The 19649-nt window shown below is 40.4% G+C and overlaps 2 protein-coding genes across 6 annotated transcripts in view; one reads left to right on the forward strand and one right to left on the reverse strand.

Annotated features, from left to right (window-relative positions):
• LOC122846009 (serine/threonine-protein phosphatase 2A 56 kDa regulatory subunit epsilon isoform) overlaps positions 1–8259 on the forward strand; it is a 35335-nt gene extending 27076 nt beyond the window's left edge. For all 5 annotated transcript variants that reach the window (XM_044142650.1, XM_044142651.1, XM_044142653.1 and 2 more), the window contains 7 exons: positions 1452–1560; positions 2034–2087; positions 2917–2967; positions 3047–3166; positions 3248–3375; positions 4303–4404; positions 5827–8259. In XM_044142650.1, coding sequence (XP_043998585.1) covers positions 1452–1560; positions 2034–2087; positions 2917–2967; positions 3047–3166; positions 3248–3375; positions 4303–4404; positions 5827–5926 — 664 coding nt within the window. In that variant the 3' untranslated portion in view covers positions 5927–8259. The remainder of the gene's footprint in view (positions 1–1451; positions 1561–2033; positions 2088–2916; positions 2968–3046; positions 3167–3247; positions 3376–4302; positions 4405–5826) is intronic.
• Positions 7386–15915, reverse strand: LOC122846011 (snRNA-activating protein complex subunit 1-like). Its single transcript, XM_044142655.1, has 10 exons — positions 15527–15915; positions 15148–15298; positions 14917–15057; positions 14733–14837; positions 14197–14355; positions 13392–13445; positions 12843–12905; positions 12415–12553; positions 12078–12149; positions 7386–11996 (listed from the first exon to the last, which is right to left on the reverse strand). The coding sequence occupies exons 1-10, from the start codon at positions 15655–15657 to the stop codon at positions 11920–11922; spliced, it is 1092 nt and encodes a 363-aa protein (XP_043998590.1). The 5' UTR covers positions 15658–15915; the 3' UTR covers positions 7386–11919.
• Positions 15916–19649: the final 3734 nt, after the last annotated feature.

The raw sequence follows: 19649 nt of genomic DNA on the forward strand, positions 1-19649 counted from the left end.
CCTGTCGCTCATCAGCAGGCCCATCGCTGCAGCTTCTGATCTGAGCCTTCATGCTGCTGAGATTTGGAACCAAGCTGTTCACACTACTTAAACACACATCCATCCTCACCTAAGCTAAAGTTCACTCTGCCCTTTAAGGAACTTTTATTGCCTTTCTTGTTAATGAGTAATCAGAACCTCCATGCATCATGTTTGTTCTGGAACTGTAGCACAAAACCATACACACACACTCGCACACACACACACATACATTTGCATGGCTATCTTTGTGGGGACTTTCCATTGACTTCCGTTCATTTGTACAGCCTAAATGGGTATAATATACCTATTATATACCTAACACTAATCCTAATCAAAACTTAATTCACACCTTAGTGCTAAATCTAACCCTTGCCCAAAAATAGCTTTTCCCTTTGTGGGGACTAGGCTTCTGCCCCACAAGGTGCAGTGGGTCCCCACAAGGTGCAGTGGGTCCCCACAAGGTGCAGTGGGTCCCCACAACGTAGTATGTGTCAGAAAAATGGTTCCCACAAGTATTACAAACACACACACACACAGCTTCAGACTCTCCCTTCATCTACGTTGATTTAGAGGAGAAATGTTTTGAAGTAAATATGGAAGATTAAATGGTAAGAATTGACGACTAGAACCGGTGCCAGCAGATGTTTATGGCAGCAGCAGCTGGAGTCCAACAGAATAAATGCTATATCAAGTTGTTACATTGAGTCTATGATGACTATCAGTATGTAATACTAAATCAAAAGGGGGGAGTGAGAACTGCCTCATAATCTGAGTTGAGGCATGGTGGCTGATTGAGAGTGGGGGGAAAAGTCTGAAAAGATTTTTCATTTCTGATGATAAAATAGTTAAATGTTGATTAAAAAACTCGTAAATTACGTAAAACTAATCAACTAAGCTGAATAAAGGATTGTTGTGCCTCAATCTCAGCCTGTAGTTTGACTTCTTGGAAGAGGTTACATGGAAACTATTTTTCTTTAAAATGACAGGCTCCAACTAGTTTCAAACTGTTTTCAGACAGATGGGTACCTGAAATTGTTTCTGTCAAACTATTCTTGCACCGATCCATCTTGGTATTTCATTGTCACACATCTTAGAATTTTGAGAAAAACAGATTATTTATCTTTATTTCATATGTAAAGTTTAAGAATTGAATGAATGAGTATTATGTTTGTACTTAGCTCAGCTTAGCCCGTATCATCCAGAGAGACATTGTTAGAAATTTATTTGGTAAATACAGTTTCATTTTCGGACTTTACAGTTTTAGACTATAAACAGATTTAGTTCAAGTTTTTAATTTTCCAAATGTGATCTTTTTAAATATTCATATTACCTCTGCTCATTACTGACTTTTTGCGTTATGAGCTGCTAACGTAGCTTATCTTTGTTTCAGTGTTTAATGGTACTTTTTGTCTCGTCTCTCTTTCTGCCAGTATAATCAATGGTTTTGCTTTGCCACTGAAAGCAGAACATAAGCAGTTTCTGGTTAAAGTTTTGATCCCCCTTCATACTGTCAGGAGTCTGTCCCTCTTCCATGCACAGGTAATGTCTTTCTGGAACATTTAACCTTAGTTATCTTTTCTTGTCAGTTTGACACTGATTGGACTTTTTTATTGTGCTGCTTTAAATTTTAGGATTTAAAATCATTTTTAATTTTAACTGAACTCTGATCAACCATGTGTTTGTTCAAGTGATATTCTATTAAAGATATCATTGGATATTATTGAACTTATTTGATGCCTCTTCAGGGGGAAGCACCAGTTTTGAAACTTGAAATGTTTTGTTTTTAAACACTTCATTTTAGGTTTTGTTTAAATAACGAGGTTTTGTTTCTGGAGGTGGAGTGGATTACAATTGTACAAAGTTGGAAAACAAATAGCTTCTGAATCTTTGATTTTCTGGTCTCTTGAATAGTTGTAGGTTTTATCAAACCAAGCTGATGATTTAAGCTCTGTAATCTACCTAACTAGTTTGAAATAACTTGTATTAAAGCTTGAACTCTTCTCTTTTTACAGTTGGCTTATTGCATTGTACAGTTCTTAGAGAAAGACCCGACATTAACAGAACCAGTAAGTATCACTACACTTCTTGTTGAATATCTGAAATAAATATACAGCTGGCTTCACACCAGATATTCACTATGCTTCTATCATTGCTAAATAGATCACTAATGTTCCAATAATAAAGAATAGTGGGGCTATGGATGACTAAAGCTACCTGGGGTTTTCATCCATCCTGACACTTTCCCAGTGATCCTCTTCAGCTTACTGTAGCCATCCTACAGGATTCTTGAACAACACAACATTCATCATTCCCACTAACCCGGTTCAGCCGGCTGTAATTAAACTCTAATTTGCTTGTGTAGAAAGTCTGGTTTGTTTGAGGAAGTCTGAATATACAATCAAACTTTGATGCAGAACAAAAAAGTGAACCTAAAACATTGGTTTCGGTTGAAGTGAACTCTGGTACAATTCAAATGTATGTGAATGCCAAGCAGACCAGAAACTGCGCCAGAAACAGGAAGTGAACTCCAGCGCTGTCAGGCGGCTCCTCACCACCTCTCACCCCATCCTGCCCCGCCCTGGTGGGAGGCCCACCTTTTCCTGCTTGACGATCAGTCTCAGACGTGGAGGAGCTGACTTGACTGAGTTTTGTCGGCTTGATGGAACCCAAAGAACTGAACATTCTGCAAAAATAAAAGCTGACACTCTTAGATGAGTCTCTGAGGTTACCATTGAGAATAGCTGCTGCTTCAGATATTCTGGGCCCTGCTTCTTGTTGACTTTCCTAAAACTACTCTCAAAGTTGTGTAGCTACACACACACACACACACTGCATTTAGAATAACAAAGAGCTGAAACTCAGGTACGTTTCCATGTTCTCTGCCTCCCTCCTCAGGTCATCAGAGGCTTACTGAAGTTCTGGCCAAAAACATGCAGTCAAAAAGAGGTAAGGCTGCTGAAGAAAAGGACGACTACCTCTATACACTTTGCTCAGTCAATAAGCAATGCTCTCTGTGGTGGTTCAGGTGATGTTTCTGGGAGAGCTGGAGGAAATTCTGGATGTGATTGAGCCCACACAGTTTGTAAAGATCCAGGAGCCACTATTCAAACAGATCTCCAGATGCGTTTCCAGCCCACATTTCCAGGTTAGTGATATCCCGTAGAAACCTGACTGGGCTGTTTAGATCTAGAGATGATTGTGTGTGTGCGCACGTGCTTCCCTGCAGGTCGCAGAGCGAGCTTTGTACTACTGGAACAACGAATATATCATGAGTCTGATTGAGGAGAACTCCAGCGTCATCCTGCCCATCATGTTTGCCAGCCTGTACAGGATCTCGAAAGAGCACTGGAACCCGTGAGTCGCCTGGCACACCTCACATGAACATAAACAAACGGTCTGTTTTTTTTCTTTTTCTTCTTCTTTCAATTACAAACCCCACCAGTACAAACAAATTACATAAAATATGTAATTTATTCTTGGCTCTATGAAAATCAATTTACTGACGATAAGTTTATCGTACATATGTACGTATACAGACTAATTTAACATAACAAAGCATGGACACCTTAACAGAGCTGGAGTGCAATAAGTTCACTTGTAGTAATTACTAACAGCAAACTTTAGCTACACAACCCTCACATTCTTGCAATCATTTCCTATGTTGAACATTTCCATGTTTTGGCTGTAACTCCCCCACTAAAATATCTCAAAATGTGTTCATTATTAATTCCACGGGGCATCACCATTCCTGTTATCGTCTCCTTTTGTCTGGGAATCTACTGTATTTTACCTCTCCCACAATGCTCCAGTATTAGTATTTTCCCTTAAATATCCCCCCTCTTCTCCCTCCCCGCTCACGTTGCTTGCGTTACCCCCACCTTTCATAATAGCTTCTGTCCCTCCCCGCCTTTACGGTAGTAACACCCTTCTGTGACGTTACTGTGTGGTAATTAACATATCAGTTAGTTTGACACATTTTTCTGAATGGGCTTCCATGCTTTTAGCTTTATTTTAAGATCAAGCCAACAACTGATCACTTGGCTAGAATCTAACTGAAGGGCAAAAATGTAGATCATTTATATAAATTGTATTTTTTGGGTTTGCTTTTTTAAGACTACAGTTGAGTGTTTTAGTACCAACTGAGACTTCAGCGAGTCTGTGATGGAACGCCCCCATCGGGGCAGACCCTGCTCTAGCATAGAAATTATGCATTGACCTTTTGTGCTTATTTCTCTAATGTGGAAAAGTCTATTCTGAAGCTTGTCTGTCATTCTGTCCCAGGGCCATCGTAGCGCTGGTGTACAATGTCCTAAAGGCCTTCATGGAAATGAACAGTACCTTATTCGATGAGCTCACCGCCACCTACAAGTCAGACCGTCAGCGGTAAGAGCCCAGAATCCTACCATGCAGCAGAAGCATGCAGAAAACTCCCAGTCAGACTGAAGCAACATTTTGGTTTCGGTTATGCACCCACACTGCTAAAGTAGTCACAGCTTCACGCTCCATCTTTTCTGCATTTTATGACATTCTAAGGACAAACTCGTCACTAGAAGTGTGTTTGACGGACCAACACAGTGTTTCATAACTGTGAAGTGGAAGGAAAATATGTGGTCTTCATAAATAACAGTTAGGTGTGGTGGTTAGTTAGGTGTGGTGTCCCTCCCTGACTGTGGTAACCCCAGTTAAAATTCTGTGCAACTCATCTGCTTCAGACTTGTGTACATATATACATTGTTGTTCTACTATATTATAGACTGTAAGTGAATGATTTACATGAGAAAAGGAAGAATTTAAAAGTATGGTATGTCCACTTTAAGTTTCCCTTGTAATCAAAGTATTTTTTAATTTAAATTGATTTTTCATCCAGTGTAACACAATTTAAGCTGCTTTGCACAGAAATCCGGTGTTGAACTGCTGGACTGGTTCTACACCACATGGAACCAGACTCCATACCAAGGTTATTAGGAAGACCATGAGTCATTTGCTATACAGACTACTTTGTGAGACTGACTCAGACTCATAAAATATTGAAGTTTGTGGTTGGAATGTGACAAAATGTTCGAGGAGTGCGCGAACTTTTGGATTAATTTGGGTTTTGTATTCCAAAACTCAAATTATTCCAGTCCAGGAATCTTCAGAGGCCTCATGTATAAAGCTTGTGTATGCACAAAAATGTGCAGTGCCATATTTTACTCACAAGTCGGCATGTATAAAAATGAAGGTGAAACGTGAAAGTTTGTGTAAATATATGCAAACTTTTGACCTGCCATGAAAATGTGCGGCAGCCACACAAACTTTTTCTGTGGCCAATATCAAATGACAAAGCATCAAAACTCACCTAGTGGCACTGAAATCTGACTACATTCAGTGTTTTGAGACCAAGAAGCAACAAACCCGATGGTTTTCATGATTAAAATTTTATTGTTTAAGCCCAAACAATGAAACTGATCAACATTTATCTTGAGACCTAACATGCACACAAAATAAAGAAAATAAATATAAAACGATGTGAAAACTTCACTCAAATGTAAATAGTACATTTCCTCAGTTTTTCCCTCATAAAGATGTAATTAGTCTGTGCACTGAAGTGCATGAAGTACATCTGTGGGGCAATTTCATTCTCACTGAAAAAGAAAACGGGTGTTTGTCTTTAAATGCTGGCTGAATGTGCTACCTTTCAAGCAGTCTTGGTGTACTCTAATACAAGGCCCCAGGACTTTTCTAGACATGTCCACTTGTTGTGTGTATATGTGTGTGTGTGTGTGTGTGTGTGTGTGTGAGCTCACACCTATTGTTCTGTTTTAGTGAGAAGAAGAAGGAGAAGGAGCGTGAGGAGCTGTGGAAGAAGCTGGAGGACCTGGAGCTGAAGCGGGGCCTTAGGAGTGACGGGATCATCCCCACTTAACAGAGACAGAGCCCTGCTCCCCGTTCATCCCACTCCCACTCCCTTCCACTTCAGCCATGTCTGCCCAGAGCTCGTGATACAGGCTGTGGTCTCTGGACTTCCACAGCACCGCTGGTTTCTTAATCCTTTTATTATGATTTTTGTTCTGTTTTGTTTCCTCTTGTGTTCGTGCGACTTAGTTTACTGTAGATTCATCACGTCTGTTTTCATTATTTCAGCAGCACTGTAAATAATTATTTTCCCCCTAATGTTATTGCAAAGAGATAAAAAAAAAAAAAGAGCAACGATAATAAAAAGGAAAAAACTGAAATGACTTGTGTGTGAGGGGAATCTAAACAAAAGAAAAAAACGGAAAGCATCAAAAAGCCGTTAGGTTCCTGGATTTTTCTTCACCCCACTCCTCCTTTTCAGCACATCCCACATGTAACTTTCATTTTCGCTCTTCTTGTCGGTGTCCTCTCCTGTCTGCGCTGTCTGGATCGACTAGATTCAGCGTCGCCCTCCAAAAGTGTGGTCTGTCGCCTGTTGGCAGGTTGTCCGTCCTGCAGGAACAGACCCACTCTGTAGACGGGGCCCTTCTAAAAAGCCCTCTGAGTGTGTTTACATGCATGGTCAGGAACGTCACAGGAAAAGCTAAAAGATGTCTGGGTTATGTTTAGTTAACATGTAGACTTTCCTTTTGTTTTAGAGGAAAATTTCTGTATTTGGAGATCCTGATGTGAGGATGTTTATTTTAACAGCTCCAGCACAGAATAGAAATGCAGCAGGTTCGTTAATGCAGTCAGTTTGGAATCCTCTTCATTTCTGCATGAATGCACGAGTCTGCAAGCTGTTGTTGGTCGATACATTTATGTACTGAAAACCGTAGAAATTTTGGCTTTAATGCATTTAATGAAGGGGGAGACTAATTCTTTAGCATTTGACCCTCTGATCACCAGTCGTGAAAATTCTTGCTGATTGGTGCAACTGATAAACAGCCTCTGATTTTACTGATCATTGGTGAACAGCAGCAATCAAAGACAGAATGATCATTTCCTGTCGATGCTTGATTCACTTCCTGTTGAAGTTGGTGCTCAGCGGTCTTCAGTTAGATTCAGGGTTAATTGTTTTTCCTTTGCTTTAGTGCCATCTAGTGGTGGGAACAGCAGAAATAGAAAAAAAATCAAAAACACTTTTAAAGTATGAATTCTAGTTTTTAAGAAAAGCCTCCACCAGAGATGTGAGTGTTTAAGCCACTGTTCTGTTTTTTATTGTTTGTATAGTGTGTAGCGTGTTTGACCAGTTTCAGTTCATGATCATTTCTCGCTCTGTGGACTGCATGTAAACACACTCTCATTCCCTCCGTCAGAAATCTATCGGTCTCTTCATCCCTCAGTTCTTCCAGCTGTAGGAGACATGTTGGTAGCGGTCTGGTACTGGTACCAGTCTGCCGTAACTAACACACCAAGATATAAACGGGAAGGAATTGTAAAGTGCACCAAACTCCTCTTCCTCCTTTTGCCACTGGGGGCGCTGCGTTGACTTCACAGTATTACTGCAGATTAAAGACAACCCTGTACATTATTTAATGCAGTACCCTGATATTCCTGTATCTTGTAGTAATTTAGCTTTTTTTTTTTTTTTTTTCTTTTCTTTTTTTTTTTTTTTGCTTAGGAATTGTGGAGAGGATTATCCAGTATATAAAGAGGTATTATGGAACAAGACTTCCTACTATACATGTTAGTGTTTCCCCTTTTGGTATGTTCATTTTTTGTCTCACTTTCTCCCTCTGCTCTTGGTTTTTATCTTTTCAATATTTTTTGTTCATTAGAGATATATGTATATGTATATCTTTTTTTTTTTTTTAGGGGGAAGGGGCGAGAGTTTGAGTGGGGCAGCTAGACATGAGCTCAGAGCTCGGGGTGGGCTGGGATGGGGTTAAATGTGGTGAGGAAGCTTGGAGGAGATTGTGTTTAACTGTTGGGACCTGAGAGTGATCCGCCCCAACACGACCCCTTCCTCTCTTACAGAATTGATGTGTGGTGTAGAATGGCCCAGATGTAATATGATTTAAAATCTGAAAAAAAAAGATCAAAAGGGTTGGAAGAATACAAATGTTTAATTATTTTAAAAAAAATAAAGAGATATTAAATTAAATCTGTTTTGTGATACAGACTGGAATGCTGTTCTGTAGTTTTTTCTTTTCTCCAGTTTTAAAGAGTTTGATTTTCCTGAGTTATGATGTGGTTCCAGATCATTTGCCATTGTACAGCAGATTTCTTTGTCCATGGTTTTGTATGGGGAAAGCCCATAAAGAAAACACTGACAACATAAATTAAAAGAAAAAGGGGGAATGGTGTTCATTTGATTATTTTTTTCCTTAGAAATAAATCTATTATTGATGTTCTTCACATACTTAGAAAAATTGAGAAAATAATTCATGTTAAATTTGGGAAGAGTTTATTTAAAGAGCTGGAAATTTCCCAGGCAAAAATTTAGCAAGATGGCAGGTTTTTTGTTGTAATGTTCTTATACTAAGGAAACATCTTCATCTGTCACTGTAATTTCAATTAATGCCATACATTCAGTTCATAAAGGGAAACCCTGTTGACTCCTCACAGTGCAATATATTTGAAATTTATTTCTGACTTTGATTATGGTTTACTGCTAAGATACTTTAGAAAAACAGGTATTTGATATACTACTGTTTTTTAAATTATTCTGTCTAAAAACTGTATTAAACACCTAAAAACTGACATCTAAAAAATTATTTTGCTCTATATAATAAACTATTTGATATAATAGAAAAATAGAAATTAATGTTTTGCATAGAAACCTCTGTTTACAACGCCATACCTCTGTTTCCTGTCCAGGGTTGAACACGCTGGTCTAATATGATATTCTAATTTTCTGTTACGCTGAATTCTGCAATCAAAATTGGAGTTTAAGCAGAAATGTCAGGCAGGAAAATCTGTTCACCTCTATTTACTCAGTTCTTGTTTGGGCCTAATGCTCCAATACACCGTAGCATGGAGGTGATCAGCCTGTGGTTCTGCGTAGGTGGAACCTACGCCGAAAAATGCATACGCCATATTTTACGCACAAGTCGGCATGTATAAAAATGAACGTGGTGTTAAAGTTTGCGTAAATATACGCAAACTTTTGACCTGCCGTGAAAATGTGCGGCAGCCACCCAAACCTTTTCTATGGACAATGTCAAACTGCAAAGCGTCAAAACTCGCCTAAACGCACAGTGTTTTTTAGACCAAGAAGCATCAAACCCGATGGTTTTTTTTAATGATTTTAATATTTTATTGTTTAAACGACAAAACTGAAACGCATTTGTCTTCATACAATAACCTAACACGCACACAAAATAAAGAAAGCCAAAATAAAAGGATGTGAAAACCTCACTCGAATGTAAAAAAAATAAAAAATAAATCTGTTTTTTCTCATTTCATTCCGACTAAAAAGGAAAAAGCGGGGTTGGATCAGCAGATTAACTCCAAACAGTTCAGGCTTGATTATTTTTAAGATGATCAAGGTGTGTATGCAATCAGACGTCTATAAGTAGCTGCGCAAAGCTGTGTAATTGAGGAGCGCTTTAGCTCTGATGGAGAACATCGTCAATGGAAGGATTCAGAGGGAGCGATTGTTCAGAGATCATATTGATCTGCTGGGAAATGTTGATGATGGTTTATTATTGTTTAGATTAATCCAGACTGATCATCCTGGAGCTCTGAGCAAAACTTAAAGAAGGAGCCGTGCGGTACCGGTACCGGTGCAACGGCAGTCATCCTTCAGTGGAGCCGTGCCCACTTTGTGAATGCGCCTTTATTAACAGAAAGTATCTCTATTCTGTAAATGTACAACTTATGCACATAATTTCTCTATGTAGAATAAACGTCCACATTCCTCACTCAAATGACTGACACGCTCTTTAAATCCCGGCTGAATGCGCTACTGTTCAAACAGGGATTTGCACTTGGATCTCTTTGCTTTCTCTCTCTTTTTTAATTTGTAATGTTTTCTTTAAAATTATTTATTTTTTGTTTATTTTATATACATTTACATATACAATGTATTATACATTTGTATTTATGGATGGCGACAGGGCAGCCCAGCAGATGCGCTCCATTTCCCGCAAATTGGGAGGTATAACGGAAAAGTGCGCACGGCAAACATCGGAATTTTTTTTTTTGTGGGCCTCACTTTTCTAAATTTATCCGTATGCCACGTTTTGGTGTGCAAACTGCGCACTCTTTTATACATGAGGCCCCAGGTGCGCAATTTCTGTCCATATGTAGTCGCTCGTCTACTATTGACACACGCATCATGTAATTTTTATTTTCTTCATTTTGTGAGCGTGTTAGGTTATTGTCTGGGGATAAATGTTTAATTTCATCGTTTGCTTTTAAACAATAAAATATTAACATTATGAAAAACCACTGGGTTTGATGCTTCTTGGTCTAAAATACACTGATTGGAGTCAAATTCCAGTGTATTTAGGCGAGTTTTGACACTTTGTAGATTGTTATTGTCCACAGAAAAAGTTTACTTAAGGTCAAAAGTTTGCATATTTACATACATTTTCACGCCACGTGAATTTTTATACATACAGACTTGTGCGTAGGTTACACAGTGGAGCAGTTAGTAGCTCTGTTGCCTTGGGTCCTGGGTTTGATTTATGGAGTTTTCATGTTCTCTCCGGGTTCTCCGGCTTCCTCCCACAGTCCAAAAACATGACTGTCAGGTTAATTGGCCTCTCTAAATTCTCCCTGTGTGTGAGTGTGTGTGTGGATGGTTGTTTGTCCTGTCTCTCTCTGTGTTGCCGTCCAGGGTGATCACACCTCTAGCCCGAAACGTTAGCCTGGAGATAGGCACCAGCACCCCTCCCGACCTCATTAGGGACAAGGGTGTATAAAAAATGGATGGATGGACTAGTGCATAAAATATGGTGCCACATATATTTTGTGGGTACGCACAATTTAATCATGCTTTCCCCCAGGCTTTACAAACACAGTTCTAAAACCACTGACTTAAAAAAATAAATAAATCACTATATGCAGAATTACAGGCCACTCTCCAACCTCCCATCCATCAACAAAATGATTGAAAAAGCTGTTTCAACAATTAAACAGCTTCCTAACAATAAACAACCGTGTTTCAGTCTGGTTTCCATGCTCACCACAGTACCTAGACTGGTCTAGTCAAAGAGTTCACTAATATGAACTGTGGAAGAACCACAGCGCAGCATTTGACATTAACTCTGATCCAGTACTGAACTGGTTCTAGTCTGACATAAAGAAAAGGTAACGTCTCATCAAAGCCGACAGATATCACATATGGGGCACCCCAAGGTTCAGTCCTAGAAACTTTCTTGTTCAATATCTATGCTTACTGTTAAAACTGTTAAACTGTTTAAACTGTTAAACTGTTAAAACCCAGTTTAGGTTTTAACAGGAAATAAGAATAACTGCGGAGATGATACACAGATTTCCATTATGAATTCATTGAACCCGTGCTTTCTGGTTCTCTTTATCTCTTCATTACAGTCCACACACAGAAACACTAATAATACAAATGTATTAAGCTGACAGACCTTACAAAAGTTAAAAAGCTTGTTTTTTCAGAGCAGCAGCAGAGGTGTGTCCAACGGTCAGGCATGAGGAAAAGGAGAGACTCCATCCCCATAGGGAAACTTCCTGTATCGAACAATTTTGATTGGTTCTTTCAAATTCTCCATCCAATCAAAGCTCATATATTCCAAACAGCCAATCCTGTATTCTGGACCCGATGTGTGTCTGGTACCCTGGTCCTTATGTGATTGTTCCTGTTCCAACTCAGCAGAGCAGTTCTGTTGGGTCATCCGAGTTCAGCCTTGAACAGGGGCCACATCTACAACATGGTGCCTTAGGCCCAACTCTGAACCACTGCTGCAAGCCTCCAGCCAGTTAACATGGAAGAAATGTTCTCCTTTTGAACAGTCAAACTTTTAAAACCAGATCAAAACATCAGTGAGATGTTGAGATTGTTTGTGACTCCAGATGTTCATTCAAAGACTTGAATCTTCTTTCATTCTTAATTTTTTCTGAAATGACAAAAAAGGAAAGTAAGAGGGCAGAACTAAGAGTGAGTCGACAGCAGATTTAAAACACATGATGTTGTTGACCTTGTAAAGCGGGTTCCAGGGTAACCAGATGGTTTATCAGGGTGGTCCTTGCAGCTTCTCTCCCCAGGTCGCCTGGGAAACGCAACCAGAGAGGATTAGTTCAGTCCAATGTGAGGTAAAAAACCTTCACTAGATGTGTAAGCAGCTATGATGGGTTCAGAGGTCAGATCTGGATCATCGCTGTGTTTTTAGGCTATGTGACCCTGAATGTCCTGGACGACACTGTGCATTAGCAAAACATGCTTCTTGTTTCAAACATGTTGACAGAAGCCTTAGATTCAAAGTTTTCTGCTCAACTTTCAAACCTTCATTTTATTTTGAAAGTTAACAGACTCACCTGACATGTGGATCTGCTCTTTAGTTCTGTTTTTGAGAGATGGCTTTTTCACTCTGGAATGGCGTAGCTTCAGGAAGGATTTGTCTTCCTCTGCAGGTAAATCGATCTCCACCTGACGATGGCGCCGTGACTTTACAGCCTGAAAATAGCATCAGATTTTCTGATTCTTCTTCTTTGTCTTTAAATACTTCTAATTAAAAAAGGCTACAGAAGAGGAATAGATACTAAAAACTATTGACTCAGTAAATATGTTGCATTTTATGTCATAATCTGTGACACAGAAAAAGACATTACAGACATTATAGATGAAATCATCTATAAAACGTTGAGCTGCTGTTAAGTTTCAGCAAAGGCTAGACAAACTTTATACATTAAAAACATCCTTTATTGAGACATTAGTCAGTATAAGAATACTGAACAGTACACACCTCTGATGCTTCTTCATAAGCCTTAGATTTGATGGCTGCCAGTAGCGAGGCTCTGTTGGAACACTGAGGACACAAAACAACCAGTTACTGAGGGTTAAAAAGCCTGACCTGCTCATTCTGATTTTGGCCGATTCCAATATGTTTTGTCTGCTATGTTGTTCAATATAGGAAGTTGCTGAGTTGGCAGGGTGACTGCTGTTAACTACAAACACACAGCCATGACCTGGTGGGCCAGTCAGTCAGTCAAACCTCTCACTGCAGAGCAGAAGAGCACTGTGGCAGATTTTTAGACCTTTGCTGACACAGATAAGATCAGTGGATACGATCAGCTTCACATGTAAGTATCGGCTGATCACCAATCTCCCAAAATTAAGGAAACTGGAGTTGATTTATTGGTGCAACTCTACTAATTAGCTGTTAATTTGAGTAATAAAACCAAAAACATTTGACGTCTCCTCCTCAGGGCTCCTTTAACAGCATCCAACATGTATATTAAACTCATTCTTCAAACGTTAGAAGAGTGAAAAATAACCCAGTTTAAAAACATACCTCCTGCTGAGGTGAAATTCTCTCCTGGCTGGGCTGGTCTTCATTGACTGTGTCCTTTCAAGACAAAAGGCAGCAACCATTTGAGTAAAAACAGTCTTGTTCAGCTGTTGGCAGTTCTCTTTAAAGCATCTATCAATGGAGGGTGAAGTTATGTTGAACAACAACAGATCAATTTTAGGAGACATGCATCATACAATTCACTTTCATTCTGGGACTCCTCTGGCTCCTCCTAGTGCTAACTAGAAACAACCAATCAAAGTCAGGAGGAGGGTCTTAGTGCTGTCAGTCACGCCCATCGTTTTTATAAAAGAACTACCATTTTAATTTTATTTTAGGTTTTAAAATAAAGATAGGTTAAGATCTATCAATAGGATGTTGATATTTGTGGAAGATTAAAAAAAGGCATGTATTCTTAATCTCCTCATTGAAAACGCAATGAACAATATTCAATGAAAAAAATAACTGCCATTAGTATTATGTCTATATTTAAATACAATAGTTGGTTCTTTATCCTTCACAGTATTAAGAGCTACCATGAAAGGAGCTTCAGGTTGCAGATATAATAAAACAGAAGACTGAATGTGTCAGATACATAATCATACAAAAAGAAACGAATTACAATGTTTGCTGAAATGAGAAACAGTAAAAGTTAGATAAAGAAAACCATTTTCTATCAAACAATACAATGGCTTTATCTTAAAGCTTTACTGACATATTAGTCAATGAAATGTTTAATGATTTCAATAAGATTTGGGTATAATAAGCGCTAATAGGGGTTAGAAGTGATTAAATGTGGAAAGCTCACCCTGTTCTGCTTCCAGTTGTAGAATTCCATCACAGCGCTGCAGAGCTCCGACACGATTCCATCACGGACCAGGTTGACAGAAGCAGCAGCTGCTGTGGACATCTGGGAGCTGATGGACGCCTTCGTATTTTTGTACAGCTCATGGATATTTGACATTTCCTGCAAGGGTCAAATCAAAACCATTTAAGCAAAATTGATCTTTGGAGGTGAGGCAGAGTACAGCAGGCCTATTTCCAAAGCAACCGGTGTTAGCTAAGAGTTTTCTCAAGATGTTTCAACACCTGTCCAGAATCCTGGCTGGGCAGTAACTTACACTTGGGAACTGCGCTTTTTAAGCAAGAAGAATAAGGGTGAAGAATGCCATTTTTGTCAAAAGGGAAAAGCCCAAAAACTGGACTGAGGGGTGAAACAACCCTGTTCTGAATCCCATTATGAATCCACTGACCAAGCACACACTCTACTCTACTCTAACCGAGCCAGATGGGGGCAGGCAGGTCCTTAACTTATTGGATGGTGATTGGTTACTCTGAACTCACCTCAGTCAGCTGATTATTTATCAGTTCCTGAGGGCGACATGGTCGTTCCATGAACTCATCACACAGCTCTGGCTTCTCCTCAGTCCTCTTTCTGCTGTAATGAAGCTGAATGGAGACAAAGAAGAGAGTCGGGCGTAAAAGAAACCTTTTCCTTGTCAACCAGGGTTTGTGTCAGACCGCTCACCAGAGTGGGCATTGCAGTGAAGAGGAAAGCTTTGCAAGTCATAAGCTGTTGTAAGATGTAGGCAGCATCGAGATGTTGAGCCTCCAATGATTCCTTCTCAAAGTTTCTCACATCCTCCCAGTCCTTCAGGGCCACACGGATCTGCAGCCAGAGACAAACCAACAGGGCAACATGATGAAAAAAGGAGTAGACTGCAGTTTAAACAGAGGGGATGTGTACTGTAGTCCCGACCTGTTCTGGATGTGAGGTGGTCTGGCAGTGGTAGAAGCTGTACAGCAGGTAGAGACCACCCACACGGATCTGGAAGCTGAACGGGGGCAGGAAGTAGCAGTAAGCTACGTCCAGGACCAGACGGCAGAAGGCTCGCTTGTTGTGGCTCTGTCTGTCATTGGGACAAAAAACAAATACTGACCGTAAGGTCCCTGACAACTAAAAAGGGAGCAGAAAGCTTGGAAGGCAACTTCCTGTCAAAATATTAATTTTTATCAACTTAACTACATTAATAACAGAATGTGACAACTTCCAGAAAGTTTCACTAAATGCTTATTGAGGTTTTGGGACAGCAACTTCGATGTAAACGGTTTTAACAACATTAAAGTGTTTTCTATACCTGAAGATCTGAACGAACTTCATCTCCTTCCAAATGTTGGAGAAAACCTCAAATCTGACCGACTGTGTTTGTTGGAAGCGGCTGAGCAACGCCTCACAGTCTGATTTCACAGGCTTCCGGTAGGACTCCATCTCACACTGGATTCAACAACCAGGAGCAGCAAGAGCCGATATTAACGAGCAAAAAGTTAGTCCGTCATAGATTTGCAACCGGATATTCTCTCCGGTTGCAAATATTCTTCTTTTCTATAATGTATTGGAATTATTGCCGCTACCGGACCTTCTTGTTTGTGCCTTCTTTTTCCTTCTTCTTCTTCTTCTTCTCCTCTATTATGCTGCATCGTAAACAACTTCAAGCTTCATACCGCCACCTACTGTACAACACTGCCACACATCCATTCAATTCTATTTTGTATTAAGATAATGCTTTCCTTAATCTACGTATCTTCTGTTTCCTTCAGTGCCCAATCTTCTTTCAATACTCCATATCTGTCTTATTATTCTATTTTTCTCAGTCGCTTCCTTTCCTATATTTTACAATTCATCAGTGAATGTTCTACATTTTCTTTCTCTCCACATCCTTTGCATTTATAATTTTCGCCTTGTAAATGAGGCATATGGTGTCCTTTAAACTAGTATGGCCTCCCCTTAATATAATCGTTATTTCTATCACTAATATTTTTAACCAACTTTGACTTTTTTATTTTGTATAAATAGCTACATCCCTTTCTTACCTTTGTTCTAACGTTTTGTCATAGCCTATCTCTATTTCTTTACTCTTAATTACTGATTTCCCATCCCTTTTCCCAAAATGAGTTTTTGTTGCCCCCTCTAAAGCCTGTAGTGACTATTTGTCCAAAAACTCAAAAATCGTAATCATGATCGAAACAAAAAGTGCATTCAACTCAAATAGTTACGCAGTCCAAAAGCTCAAAAAGGGTCAAAATCCAGTTTTGTTTGCTTGCTTTATTTTATTGTTCAGACAAAAGATCTTACAGGTTTCATAGGATTCTGCTACTGCTCTTTCCCAGCCACCGAGTGGTGACGACTGGACACCTTTATCCACGGCGCACAGGAATTTGACAGTCCTTCGCACTTTATTTGTCAAGAGACAGTTCATGTCGGAGACGCCTCTGGCCATTGCGCCTCCTAAACGAGCCAGCGCCTGCTCTCCATCTTCATCCACCACTCCTGTGAACAGAACCTTGTAGATTTGGCTCCTGGATCGTACACGGCTTACTATAGCTGGAGACGTGAGGAGCGCGGCGTCTTAGCCACGGGGGAGGAGTTTGAGGAAACCCGCCGCTTCCGGGAAGGAGTCATGGCCAAGATCTGATTCAATCTCGTTTCCAGTCGGTTCACATGAAAGACATCATCACCTGCAGCGGCGCTACCTTCCTGACAAAGGTGCCCGCGGCCCACAAGCCTCAGACCGTAGTGATTTTCTGTGAGGAGGACCTGCGGCTGTGTGGCCCCGCCGTGTCTGCGTCTCTTCCTGTAGTCACTGCTGAGTTTATTCTCACTGGAATCCTGCAGCAGAGTCGATTTGCAAACTCATGCACGTTCTCCCTCTTCCACCAACCCGCAACCTGCTGAGGGCAGGTCCCCCACCTTCTAAGAGAAAATACTGCAGAGTTTCCGGTTCTTCTTCTGCAGAACTGTTCTACTCCTGTTCATGTTTCAGAAGGAGAAGTTGAACAAATGGAAACTCAGGCCTTCATAAGCCTCACTTCACATCCACGTAGATGTGCTGTACCCTTCCTCCTTAAGACCAGCACTAACGGTTTCTTGCTCTGTCAGGAAAATGAAGATTACGCTGTGGCTGAGACCCACGCTTTCATTCTTCAGACAAGAAATTGCCACAAAGGCTTTAATCCAAACCGAGCCTCCGTTCTTTAGTCCTCTGCTGTCAAACAATAGGACTGGTCCAAAAGAGATGATTCTTCCCAGCTGGGACTGTCTGACAGCAGCTACCTGCTGTCAGAGAGAACACAAGTTTACGCCGCAGTCGCTGATGGAGTAAACATGAAGGATACTCAGGATTATGAGGAAAGTGCAGAGAATGACTCAAACCTGGAGGCCACGCAACCCTACGAAGTGGAACCTCCCAGATCTTCAGAAATGTCTAAAAAAAGAAACCAGTGTTGACTTGACTATGGAAGCAACTCGGGCTTATATCCCAGAACCTTATGATGAAGGTGAAGGACTAAACTCTGCCAGGACTGGTGTGGCTTCATCTGCTACCGTGTGGCTTCATCTGCTACCGTGTGGCTTCATCTGCTACCGTGTGGCTTCATCTGCTACCGTGTGGCTTCATCTGCTACCGTGTGGCTTCATCTGCTACCGTGTGGCTTCATCTGCTACCGTGTGGCTTCATCTGCTACGGCTGAAACACAGCCAATGTTCTCTTCTGCGGAGGATAATGAGACAGATCCTTAGAACCTGTTAAGAATGAAACGGAGAAGCACGTCACCGATTTTGAATCAGTAGCGGAAACACAGTCCGTGTTTACAAGTGACAACAAGGAGCGCGGTGATGAAGAGTTGTCAGCAGAGTCCATGAAGTCCGCACAGGAGCAGAAACATCCTCTTACGTCTTCAGCTTTATGCCTCGCTGAAACCCAACCCGTGTATCTGAGCGACAATGAGGAGGGCGGCGACGACGATAAGTTGTCAGCGGAGTCCCTTCAAAAGTGGAGACCCATCTAAACTGATGCAGACACAGATGTTGATAAATCTGTTGCTCACCAAGCCGCAGAGGAGGGCAAATCATATGACCACCCACGTACATAATGAGCTACTTAAGACCTATTTATACCGTGAAACACCTACGTCCCAGACTGAAATTAATTAACTAATTTAGTGAATCACTAGCCAAAACCCTATTCTAAATAACAAATTAAAGAAAGATTCTAATTAGAAAATAAGCAAAAAATATAAATAAACTAAATAATAGATTTAACTGAAAATGGAGAAATAACTTTTAGCTCATTATTCTGGCTTTTCATGGCCTTTTCCTTCTTTGTGTGCTGGTACCAACAGAACCAAACATCAGTGCCACCCCTGTGTAACCTAAATAAACTGCCGAATTTCCTTTTTTTTCTCCCCTCCAGGGAAGGGGCTCTAGAGTCCCTTATTAAGCAGGCTGACAAAAAAAAGGGGAAGCAGAGGGGGGAAGACATGCGGTAAATGTCGATGAGTCAGGGAATCGAACCCGTGACGGCCGGGGCCCAAACGTGGGTTGCGCTATCCCCTAGCCACCACAGAACACCCACTGTGCCGAATTTCTAATACTAAATCTTTCCTGTATTTCATTGTTCCTTTCTATTACTGAAATGGAATATGTATACACATACACACATCAGCTGTATGTGATGTACACATCACATACAGCTGTGTATGTGATGTGTACATACACAGCTGGATGTACACATCACAGCTTTGTACATCCAGCTGTGTATGTACACAGCTTTGGAACCTGTGTACATCACCACCCTGTCTGGTCGAACCTCCTCTACTCACTGTGAGCTTATTATGACTGCCACCGTCTCAGCTGTAAAAACAAACAGTTTGGAAATGTATTTTAAACTCTGGAATAAACGTTAGGATTTCCACACATCTCTTTGTGCTCTTAGAGTACGGAAGAGGATTAGGGCCACTGAAAAAAAAAAAAATTATGGCCCAGAAAAAAAAAAAATCTCAGAATTTTCATGTAAAAAAAAAAAAAAAAAAAAAATCCGGGGCCCGGAAAAAAAAAAAAAAAAAAAAAAATTCCGTGGCCCAGAAAAAAAAAAATATCAGAAAACAGAATTCTGACTGATGGACGCCAGCAAGCGACCAGCTTCAGAACCACGGACGCGAGTTGTGGCAGACAGCTAACGTTCTGGGGAAAATGTCTGATTTAAGTGACTTTTTACGTGCCAGAGGAGTCCCCGAATCTTCTATTGCACTAATGGAAGAACAAAAGGTGAGTAAATCAAATGAGATAGTTTGGTGTCTAAAGCCGAACGGTTATGGCTAGTTGTTAGCATATTTGTTAGCTTACGTGGTTAAAGGAATAAACTGATTTACAAAGTTAAATCACACAGATGAACAAAGGATGTAACAGCTGTTGATTGCTGGAAT

This window comes from Gambusia affinis, linkage group LG16 (genome assembly GCF_019740435.1).
Source record: "Gambusia affinis linkage group LG16, SWU_Gaff_1.0, whole genome shotgun sequence".
Taxonomy (NCBI): Eukaryota; Metazoa; Chordata; class Actinopteri; order Cyprinodontiformes; family Poeciliidae; genus Gambusia; species Gambusia affinis.

Bases quoted from the DNA above. Each gene is read 5' to 3' on its own strand.
- LOC122846011 (XM_044142655.1), bottom strand. From the start codon at position 15,657: ATGGAGTCCTACCGGAAGCCTGTGAAATCAGACTGTGAGGCGTTGCTC. The intron at 15,299-15,526 runs GTATAGAAAACA...TCCCAATGACAG, and splicing joins AAGTTCGTTCAGATCTTCAG to ACAGAGCCACAACAAGCGAG. The intron at 14,356-14,732 runs GTGAGTTCAGAG...TGACCCTTGCAG, and splicing joins TAAATAATCAGCTGACTGAG to GAAATGTCAAATATCCATGA.